The sequence below is a fragment of the Oncorhynchus masou genome, chromosome 32 (assembly GCF_036934945.1).
Source record: "Oncorhynchus masou masou isolate Uvic2021 chromosome 32, UVic_Omas_1.1, whole genome shotgun sequence".
Taxonomy (NCBI): Eukaryota; Metazoa; Chordata; class Actinopteri; order Salmoniformes; family Salmonidae; genus Oncorhynchus; species Oncorhynchus masou.
Genome location: NC_088243.1, coordinates 6,953,384 through 6,964,978, shown reverse-complemented (window position 1 = coordinate 6,964,978; position 11,595 = coordinate 6,953,384). Strand labels below are relative to the sequence as shown.

The window sequence follows — 11,595 nt, the reverse complement described above, 5'->3', positions numbered from 1 at the left end:
GTTGATACCAACATGTTACAGTCACTAACAGTTAACCCTGTGTTGATACCAACATGTTACAGTCACTAACAGTTAACCCTGTGTTGATACCAACATGTTACAGTCACTAACAGTTAACCCTGTGTTGATACCAACATGTTACAGTCACTAACAGTTAACCCTGTGTTGATACCAACATGTTACAGTCACTAACAGTTAACCCTGTGTTGATACCAACATGTTACAGTCACTAACAGTTAACCCTGTGTTGATACCAACATGTTACAGTCACTAACCATTAATCCTGTGTTGCTACCAACATGTTACAGTCACTAACAGTTAACCCTGTGTTGATACCAACATGTTACAGTCACTAACAGTTAACCCTGTGTTTCTACCAACATGTTACAGTCACTAACCATTAACCCTGTGTTGATACCAACATGCTAGTCAGTAACCCTGTGTTGCTACCAACATGCTAGTCAGTAAACCTGTGTTTCTACCAACATGCTAGTCAGTAAACCTGTGTTGCTACCAACATGCTACAGTCACTAACCATTAACCCTGTGTTTCTACCAACATGTTACAGTCACTAACCATTAACCCTGTGTTGATAGCAACATGCTAGTCAGTAACCCTGTGTTGCTACCAACATGCTAGTCAGTAAACCTGTGTTTCTACCAACATGCTAGTCAGTAAACCTGTGTTGCTACCAACATGCTAAAGTCACTAACCATTAACCTTCTGTTGCTACCAACATGCTACAGTCACTAACCATTAACCTTGTGTTGCTACCAACATGCTAGTCAGTAACACTGTGTTGCTACCAACATGCTAGTCAGTAACCCTGTGTTGCTACCAACATGCTTGTCAGTAACCCTGTGTTGCTACCAACATGCTAGTCAGTAAACCTGTGTTGCTACCAACATGCTAGTCACTAACCATTAACCCTGTGTTGCTACCAACATGCTCGTCACTAACCATTAACCCTGTGTTGCTACCAACATGCTAGTCAGGAACCATTAACCCTGTGTTGCTACCAACATGCTAGTCAGGAATCATTAACCCTGTGTTGATACCAACATGTTACAGTCACTAACCATTAACCCTGTGTTGATACCAACATGTTAGTCACTAAACATTAACCCTGTGTTGATACCAACATGCTAGTCAGTAACCCTGTGTTGATACCAACATGCTAGTCAGTAACCCTGTGTTTCTACCAACATGCTAGTCAGCAAACCTGTGTTGCTACCAACATGCTACAGTCACTAACCATTAACCTTCTGTTGCTACCAAAATGCTACAGTCACTAACCATTAACCTTGTGTTGCTACCAACATGCTAGTCAGTAACCCTGTGTTGATACCAACATGCTAGTCAGTATCCCTGTGTTGATACCAACATGCTAGTCAGTAACCCTGTGTTGCTATGTTACGTTAATAGTGTGTAAGAGGGTAAAGACTCCTTTAAAGGTGTTCTGTTTTCATACAGGAGTCATTTTTTATATTTATCTTGGCAAGTCAACTGAGAGCAAATTCTTATTTACAATGACAGCCTGCCCCAGACAACACTAGGCCAATTGTGCGTCGCCCTATGGGACTGCCAATAACGGCCAGATGTGATGCAGCCTGGATGTGAACCAGGGACTGTAGTGACCCGTCTTACACTGAAATGCAGAGCCTTTGACAACTGTGCCACTTGGAAGCCCAGATGACTTATGTACCCCCTTTAAAAAAGATATATATATATGTTATTAACCTTTATTTAACTAGGCAAGTTGGTTCAGAACAAATTCTTATTTTCAATGACGGCCTAGGAACAGTAGGTTAACTGCCTGTTCAGGGGCAGAACGACAGATTGTACCTTGTCAGCTCAGGGATTTGAATTTGCAACCTTCCAGTTACTAGTCCAACACTGTAACCACTAGGCTTCCTGCTATCCCAAATGAATGACTTATGACTGACTAATGTACACCCTTCAAGTAAATAGTTAACGAATCAACCTGGCATGTTGGCCATGGAGAAAGATAACACACAAAATATTATCTTCTGAATGTTAAATAAAGCAGACGTCACACATTTTGACCAGATTCTGTATTTTTTGTCCAGCTCTCATCTCCCTCATCATCAACTTGTCTTTCAGAAGCTGGACTCCTGCTACCAGTTTCTCTATAGAACAATGTGTGAGATGATTAATGAAGTCCGGTGTGGTGCTTGGTTGGAACTATACCCTGCAATACCTATTCACTCCAGGACAAGAGTTAAAAGTCCCTGAACGGACAGAATGTGTTCTTATATAACAATATAGAGTCTGTAGACAGTCTGTAGACTCACAATCAACCATATAAATATAGTTAGGAGAACATGAATAGTTTTAAGGACTATAAATTACACAGCTACATGTGTGTTGAGATCTCCTTCGGTTATTGTCATGTCATTGTCACGACTTCAGCCAAAGTCGGTACCTTCTACTTGTTTGGGCGACGTTCGTCGGTCGACGTCACCAGTCTTCTAGCCATCGCCGATCCACCTTTCATTTTCCATTTGTTTTGTCTTGTTTTCCCACACACCCGGTGAACATTTCCCTCATTACTCGTTGTGTACTTAACCTTCTGCCCCCCCCCATGTTTGTGTGTGAAATTGTTTATTGTTTCGTGCATGCGCACGTTAGTCTGGTTGCTCTGGGTTATGTCAACCCGTATTGTGTTTAGTGTTCTTAGTGCCGTGCGTTTTGTTCGCCTAAATAAAGGGCTCCGTTTGCTACCCAAATTCTGCTCTCCTGCGCCTGACTCCCTTACAGCCAGTTACGCTAACAGTCATAACGCATTGGGGAAGTTAGTGTGTTGATATCTCCTTTGGTTATTGTCATCATGTCATAACGCATCGCAGAAGTTAGCGTAGCAGTGATCAAGTGGATTACCCCTGCGCATGACGCAGAAGTATGTTGATAGAATTTAAGTAGTCTTGTTCTCACATTTGCTTTGTTAAAATCCCCAACTACAATAAATGCAGCCTCAGGATATATGGTTTCCAGTTTACATAGAGTCCAGTGAAGTTCCTTAACTTGTTTGGGATAGGGGGCATTTTCACTTTTGGATGAATTGCGTAGCCAAACTGAACTGCCTCCTACTCTGTCCCAGAGTAGCCGTCTTGGTGTCTGCTCGAGAGGAAATGGACACCGCTGAGAGGATGACTGACCAGAACTCTTGGGAAAACCTAGTGCATGTTCATTAGGGTGTGTGTTTGTTTATGTTAAGGACTACATAATACACACCTCCATGTGTGTTGAAATCTCTTATTGTCATAATGTCATGTGTTTGTATCTGTGGGTCCAAATCTTAACTCTATCAGTCTCACCACATTTCAAGTGTTTTCAACAACATTTACAAGACTGTTTATAGTCCTCTACGTTCAACCTTTTTGTTCTCAGAAGATGCAGGGAAACAGGAAGGACATGGTCTTTCTGTCATGCAGTGTTTATGTCACTGTAATAAAACCTAAGACAGAAATACAAACAGTAAAGATGGAGACAGTAGTGTTGCTGCTATGATGAACTTTAATGAACTGTGTAGAGAGAGAAGAAGACAGAGAGGGGGGATGGACAGAGAGAGAGATGGACAGAGAGAGAGGGACAGAGAGAGAGAGAGGGGATGGACAGAGAGAGAGGGGGATGGACAGAGAGAGAGAGGGATGGACACAGAGAGAGAGGGGATGGACACAGAGAGAGAGGGGATGGACACAGAGAGAGAGGGGATGGACACAGAGAGAGAGGGGATGGACACAGAGAGAGGGGATGGACAGAGAGAGAGAGGGGATGGACAGAGCGAGAGAGGGGATGGACAGAGGGAAAGAAAGAAAATATACATTTCTATATTTCCACCATTGAGACAGTGTACACTAGTAGGATCCATACAGACAGTGTACACTATTAGTATCCATACAGACAGTGTACACTATTAGTATCCATACAGACAGTCATTGGTCTCAGGATTTGTGTTGGCAGTGACACAACGGTAACATGCGTTTTGTCCCTGGAATCTGACACAACGATATAAAGGGAGGTATCTTTCTATTCTCCTGAAGGAGTCCAGCACCAGCTGCTTAGTGGGTTTGGTCACTCCTGTATGGTGCCTTGTGGGGTCCCAAACCGAGGAGAAGACAAAGGCCATCTGGTTGGCGTTCCTACCATTGAAGACGGTCATGAAGGGGAGAATGCTGGTTGCTCCATTAGGGAAGTTGCATCTCTCCAGGCAGGGAGAGTAGTTGGAGAAGAAGACAATGCAGTCATTAGGCTTTGCTGCTGTTAACAGAGTCTGCATTTTGCTGGGGTTGGTTTTATCATGCCCCAAGAGAAGGTACTCAGAATGGTAGGTGTCAGGTATGGCTGCGATGAGCCGGTCTCCTGTGTAGACACTATACTCCTGTAGTATCTTCTGGACAACCTGAGGTTGCACGCCCACATCAAAGATTGCTCCATTTTGGGTGCACTGCTGTTGGGTGAGTAAGACAGCCATGGCATACTGGCGGTTCTCCAGGCCGAACCTGAACAACAACAGGAGACAGAAGAGACACAACACACAGGATCAGAAACATTATAAACAGACAGGAGACAGAACACAGAGGATCAGAAACATTACAAACAGACAGGAGACAGAACACAGAGGATCAGAAACATTACAAACAGACAGGAGACAGAAGAGACAGAACACAGAGGATCAGAAACATTATAAACAGACAGGAGACAGAAGAGACAGAACACAGAGGATCAGAAACATTACAAACAGACAGGAGACAGAAGAGACAGAACACAGAGGATCAGAAACATTACAAACAGACAGGAGACAGAAGAGACAGAACACAGAGGATCAGAAACATTACAAACAGACAGGAGACGGAACACACAGGATCAGAAACATTATAAACAGACAGGAGACAGAACACACAGGATCAGAAACATTATAAACAGACAGGAGACAGAACACAGAGGATCGGAAACATTATAAACAGACAGGAGACAGAACACAGAGGATCAGAAACATTATAAACAGACAGGACGAAGGCACTCCCGTCTATTTGACCAAAACAAAAGTTTAGAACGCTTCAACTTGCCATTTCATGCAGTGAATATGTGCACTGTTACTTTTGCATAAATTATCACCTCCATCTCATGGACAAAGTTACCCTCATAGTCAGTCATTGTATCATTTCAAATCCAAAGTTCTGGAGTACAGAGCCAAAACAACAAACAATGTGTCACTGTCCCAATAATTATGGAGGGAACTATCTCAGACCTCTCTTAAAGTAGTCAAATATTTAGTATTTGGTCCCATGTTCCTAGCACTCAATGACTACATCAAGCTTGTGACTTTTTATTAAACTTGTTGGATGCATATTCTGTTTATTTAGGTTGTGCTTCAGATTATTTTGTGCCCAATAGAAATCATTTTGGAGTCACTTTAATTGTATAAAAGTTGAGAATATTTCTCTAAACACTTCTACATCCATGTGGATGATTCCATGATTACGGATAATCCTGAATTAATCGTGAATAATGATGAGTGGGAAGGTTACTCATCCTTATTCATAACCCCCCCCCCCATGCTAACCTCTCACCATTACAATAACAGGGGAGGTTAGCGTTTCATATCATACCCCCAAGACATGCTAACCTCTCACCATTACAATAACAGGGGAGGTTAGCGTTTCATATCATACCCCCAAGACATGCTAACCTCTCACCATTACAATAACAGGAGAGGTTAGCATTTCATATCATACACCCAAGTCATGCTAACCTCTCACCATTACAATAACAGGGGAGGTTAGCATTTCATATCATACCCCCAAGATATGCTAACCTCTCACCATTACAATAACAGGAGAGGTTAGCATTTCATATCATACCCCCAAGACATGCTAACCTCTCACCACTACAATAACAGGGGAGGTTAGCATTTCATATCATACCCCCAAGACATGCTAACCTCTCACCATTACAATAACAGGGGAGGTTAGCATTTCATTTCATATCATACACCCAAGACATATTCTATTGTATTCTTATTTACAATAAAAGTGACTCCATAATAATTACAGAGGGCAATAAAGTCTATATTAGCATTATAGTCTAGACCCGCAATACGGTCTAGACCCGCAATACGGTCTAGACCCGCAATACAGTCTAGACCCGCAATACAGTCTAGACCCGCAATACAGTCTAGACCCGCAATACAGTCTAGACCCGCAATACAGTCTAGACCCGCAATACAGTCTAGACCCGCAATACAGTCTAGACCCGCAATAGTCTAGACCCGCAATAGTCTAGACCCGCAATAGTCTAGACTCGCAATACAGTCTAGACTCGCAATACAGTCTAGACTCGCAATACAGTCTAGACTCGCAATACAGTCTATACTAGCAATACAGTCTATACTAGCAATACAGTCTATACTAGCAATACAGTCTATACTAGCAATACAGTCTATACTAGCAATACAGTCTACACTAGCAATACAGTCTACACTAGCAATACAGTCTACACTAGCAATACAGTCTACACTAGCAATACAGTCTACATTAGCAATACAGTCTACATTAGCAATACAGTCTATACTAGCAATACAGTCTATACTAGCAATACAGTCTATACTAGCAATATAGTCTATACTAGCAATACAGTCTACATTAGCAATACAGTCTACATTAGCAATACAGTCTACATTAGCAATACAGTCTACATTAGCAATACAGTCTATATTAGCAATACAGTCTATATTAGCAATACAGTTATCCTGTGTGTGTGTGTATCCTGTGTGTGTGTTTCTTTTCTCTCCTTCTCCCCTCACAGGTGAAAATCATCACTCCCCAATCAGTCAACAATCAATCATCAATCAGAAGACACACCTCCTCCTATTTCCTAACCTATCACAGTTCCTTCCCCATGGTTTAAAAACCCCATCATTTGTTTGTTCTAAAGCTCAGCTCAATCTCTCTGTAAATGTCATGTCTGTAGGTCTCTGTGTTTCACTCTCGCTTTGTGTCTTAACCTCTCTTTTGTTTAAGCACCTCATAGCCCTTTGTCATCACCTGTGAGTAGTGTTTTTGGTTATGGTATTTGTGTTCGATTGCTGGTCGGAAAAGGGGGAAACCAAAACAAGTCGCCCATGGGCATACACTACCCGTAGGTGAACTTTGTTAAATACACTAGTTAGAACTGGGCGGACCACCCACTGTATTTTTGGTTAGTTAGTTAGCTGTTATTAAAGTAGGCTAGTCTAGCTTAGGGGTGTTTTTGTATACTTATTGTTTCTTTCCTTGGGTCCAGCTCAGCCCCTTTCCCTGCTCCCCCCATTACCGTGTGTTTATAAATAAACCTAGAGTTTGACGGTAGATTTCTGTTGTCGTGGTTATTTCGTTCACACTTTTCCTTTGTCACAATAATAATTTGCATGAGTTATGTTACGGGTCTCATTACCATCCCCCCTAGACTGTCGGGCCAAAAGGGATTCGTATACTAGCAATACAGTCTATACTCTCAATACAGTCTATACTCGCAATACAGTCTATACTCGCAATACAGTCTATACTCGCAATACAGTCTATATTAGCAATACAGTCTATATTAGCAATACAGTCTATACTAGCAATACGGTCTATACCAGCATCTTATCTTGTATGCAGTCCAGGGGCTTCATTGAGGCTTAGCGTTTGTCTCGGGTACACGGTTTGAACCAGTGTTTTTAACGGTCGATCAAATAGTCAGGACAGAATAAAAATATCGAACAAATGTTAAGAGGAATATAAACTTCAAATGTTCCCCAAAAAATGTGTTATTTCTTATAATTGCTAATAATTATGTCTAAAAGTATTTTAGGAGTTCATAGATTATGAATGAACAGAGAAACACCCACCTTCTCATCTCTTGTACCACATTAGCCAAGACCTCTGCATTGATAGCATCCACGTTGCCTCCAGGCCAGAGAGACAGCAGAAAGAGAAGGACAATTCCCCTCATAGCTACACACACAGCTGAAACACACAGGAACACACATATATAATATACACACAGCTGAAACACACAGGAACACACATATATAATATACACACACGCATCTGAAACACACAGGAACACACATATATATACACACAGCTGAAACACACTATATATAAACACAGCTGAAACACACAGGAACACATATATATATACACACAGCTGAAACACACTATATATAAACACAGCTGAAACACACAGGAACACACTATATATACACACACACACAGGAACACACTTTATATACACACACACACACACACACACACACACACACACACACACACACAGGAACACACTGTATATACACACAGCTGAAACACACAGGAACTGTTACGGTTTTCTGTAGGCGAAGGAGAGTCGGACCAAAATGCAGCGTGTAGATTGCGATCCATGTTTAATGAAAAAACGTAAAAAACGAATCAATACAACTATACAAAAACAAAAAGAACGTAACGAAAACCGTAACAGCCTATACTAGTGTTACACTAACATAGCGATAGTAACAAAGGACAATCACCCACGAAACACACGAAGAATATGGCTGCCTAAATATGGTTCCCAATCAGAGACAACGATAATCACCTCACTCTGATTGAGAACCGCCTCAGGAAGCCATAGACTAATGCTAGACATCCCACAAAACCCCAAGACAAAAACACACCACAATAACCCATGTCACACCCTGGCCTGACCGAATAAATGAAGAATAAACATAATATATTTCGACCAGGGCGTGACAGGAACACACTATATACACACACATCTGAAACACACTATATACACACAGCTGAAACACATTAATACACACATATATATATATATATACACATATATATATACATATATATATATATATACATATATATACATATATATATACACACACAATGAGTGGACAAAAAAATATGACCACTTTCATAATAGTCTGTTATGCTCTTTCAAGGACATAGATTGACTGACCAGGTGAAAGTCATGATCCCTTATTGATAATACATCTGCTTCAATCAGTGTAGATGAAGGGGAGGAGACAGGTTAAAGAAGGATTTATAAGCCTTGATACATGGGTTGTGTATGTGTTCCATTCAGAGGGTGAAAGGGCCAAGACAAATTATTTAAGTGCCTTTGAGCGGGGTATGGTTATAGGTGCCAGGCGCACGGTTTGCGCCAAGAACTGCAACGCTGCTGGGTTTTTAACGCTCAACAGTTTGCCATGTGTATCAAGAATGGTCCACCACCCAAAGGACACCCAGCCAACTTGCCACAACTGTGGGAAGCATTGGAGTCAACATGGGCCAGCATCCCTGTGGAATGCTTTGGACACCTTGTAGAGTCAACATGGACCAGCATCCCTGTGGAATGCTTTGGACACCTTGTAGAGTCAACATGGGCCAGCATCCCTGTGGAATGCTTTGGACACCTTGTAGAGTCAACATGGGCCAGCATCCCTGTGGAATGCTTTGGACACCTTGTAGAGTCAACATGGGCCAGCATCCCTGTGGAATGCTTTGGACACCTTGTAGAGTCAACATGGGCCAACATCCCTGTGGAATGCTTTCGACACCTTGTAGAGTCAACATGGACCAGCATCCCTGTGGAACGCTTTCGACACCTTGTAGAGTCAACATGGACCAGCATCCCTGTGGAACGCTTTCGACACCTTGTAGAGTCAACATGGGCCAGCATCCCTGTGGAACGCTTTGGACACCTTGTAGAGTCAACATGGACCAGCATCCCTGTGGAACGCTTTGGACACCTTGTAGAGTCAACATGGACCAGCATCCCTGTGGAATGCTTTGGACACCTTGTAGAGTCAACATGGACCAGCATCCCTGTGGAATGCTTTGGACACCTTGTAGAGTCAACATGGGCCAGCATCCCTGTGGAATGCTTTCAACACCTTGTAGAGTCAACATGGGCCAGCATCCCTGTGGAATGCTTTGGACACCTTGTAGAGTCAACATGGGCCAGCATCCCTGTGGAACGCTTTGGACACCTTGTAGAGTCAACATGGACCAGCATCCCTGTGGAAGGCTTTCGACACCTTGTAGAGTCAACATGGACCAGCATCCCTGTGGAATGCTTTGGACACCTTGTAGAGTCAACATGGACCAGCATCCCTGTGGAATGCTTTCGACACCTTGTAGAGTCAACATGGACCAGCATCCCTGTGGAACGCTTTGGACACCTTGTAGAGTCCACATGGACCAGCATCCCTGTGGAATGCTTTGGACACCTTGTAGAGTCAACATGGGCCAGCATCCCTGTGGAATGCTTTCGACACCTTGTAGAGTCAACATGGGCCAGCATCCCTGTGGAATGCTTTGGACACCTTGTAGAGTCAACATGGACCAGCATCCCTGTGGAATGCTTTCGACACCTTGTAGAGTCAACATGGACCAGCATCCCTGTGGAATGCTTTGGACACCTTGTAGAGTCCACATGGACCAGCATCCCTGTGGAACGCTTTGGACACCTTGTAGAGTCAACATGGACCAGCATCCCTGTGGAACGCTTTGGACACCTTGTAGAGTCAACATGGACCAGCATCCCTGTGGAATGCTTTGGACACCTTGTAGAGTCAACAAGGACCAGCATCCCTGTGGAATGCTTTGGACACCTTGTAGAGTCAACATGGACCAGCATCCCTGTGGAACGCTTTGGACACCTTGTAGAGTCAACATGGGCCAGCATCCCTGTGGAATGCTTTGGACACCTTGTAGAGTCAACATGGGCCAGCATCCCTGTGGAATGCTTTGGACACCTTGTAGAGTCCATGACCTGAAGAACTGAGGTTGTTCTGAGAGAAACATGGGTAACTCAGTATTAAGAAGATCTTAATGTTTTGTATACTCAGTGTTGACTTATTCTGTTCAAGGAGCTCATGGAGAGTTACAAAGGTCCTGATTATATCAAATCAACCACGTTGATAAGCAGTAAAGATAGCATTAGATATGTCAAGTAGAATACACTTACAGAGAATGTGGATGGCAGGTTATTGTCCTGTAGATTGTAGATGGCTGGCTGATGTCCTCTAGATTGTGGATGGCTGACTGATGTCCTCAAGATTGTAGATGGCTGACTGATGTCCTCTATCCAAGACAAAAAAGATGAAGGTTTACTAAAGTTATGGAAAACTTACTTAGACATTTTCTTTATTAAAAACAGCGGAACAACAGTTATCACATTTAGTTCAGAGAGAAGGTACTAATTCACCCAGGTACCTGTTGAAGGGATGTTGCTGTGTCCATGTGAGCAACGCTTTATAGTGGTTTTATGCGTCAATATTTATCCAGAGAAGGGAGGGCAGAGGGAGGGGCAGAGACTGCTGGTATTATTACCATATTTATCCAGGGGAGGGGAGGGCAGAGGGAGAGACAGAGACTGCTGGCATCATTACCATATTTATCCAGGGGAGGGGAGGGCAGAGGGAGAGGCAGAGACTGCTGGTATCATTACCATATTTATCCAGGGAGGGCAGAGGGAGGGGCAGAGACTGCTGGCATCGTTACCATATTTATCCAGGAAGGGCAGAGGGAGGGGCATAGGCTGCTGGCATCGTTA

General features: G+C 42.9%; 1 protein-coding gene across 1 annotated transcript; it reads right to left on the bottom strand.

Annotated features, from left to right (window-relative positions):
* Positions 1-3,674: 3,674 nt before the first annotated feature.
* LOC135525510 (uncharacterized) lies at positions 3,675-11,285 on the bottom strand. The gene is made up of 4 exons (XM_064953182.1): positions 11,256-11,285; positions 11,008-11,123; positions 7,892-8,009; positions 3,675-4,523 (listed from the first exon to the last, which is right to left on the bottom strand). The coding sequence occupies exons 3-4, from the start codon at positions 7,993-7,995 to the stop codon at positions 3,938-3,940; spliced, it is 690 nt and encodes a 229-aa protein (XP_064809254.1). The 5' UTR covers positions 7,996-8,009; positions 11,008-11,123; positions 11,256-11,285; the 3' UTR covers positions 3,675-3,937.
* Between the last annotated feature and the right edge of the window lie 310 nt (positions 11,286-11,595).

Excerpts from the sequence above, each read along its gene's own strand:
- LOC135525510 (XM_064953182.1), bottom strand. The coding sequence starts at position 7,995 with ATGAGGGGAATTGTCCTTCTCTTTCTGCTGTCTCTCTGGCCTGGAGGC. Across the intron at positions 4,524-7,891 it reads GTGGTACAAGAGATGAGAAG|GTTCGGCCTGGAGAACCGCC; the intron begins GTGGGTGTTTCT and ends GTTGTTGTTCAG.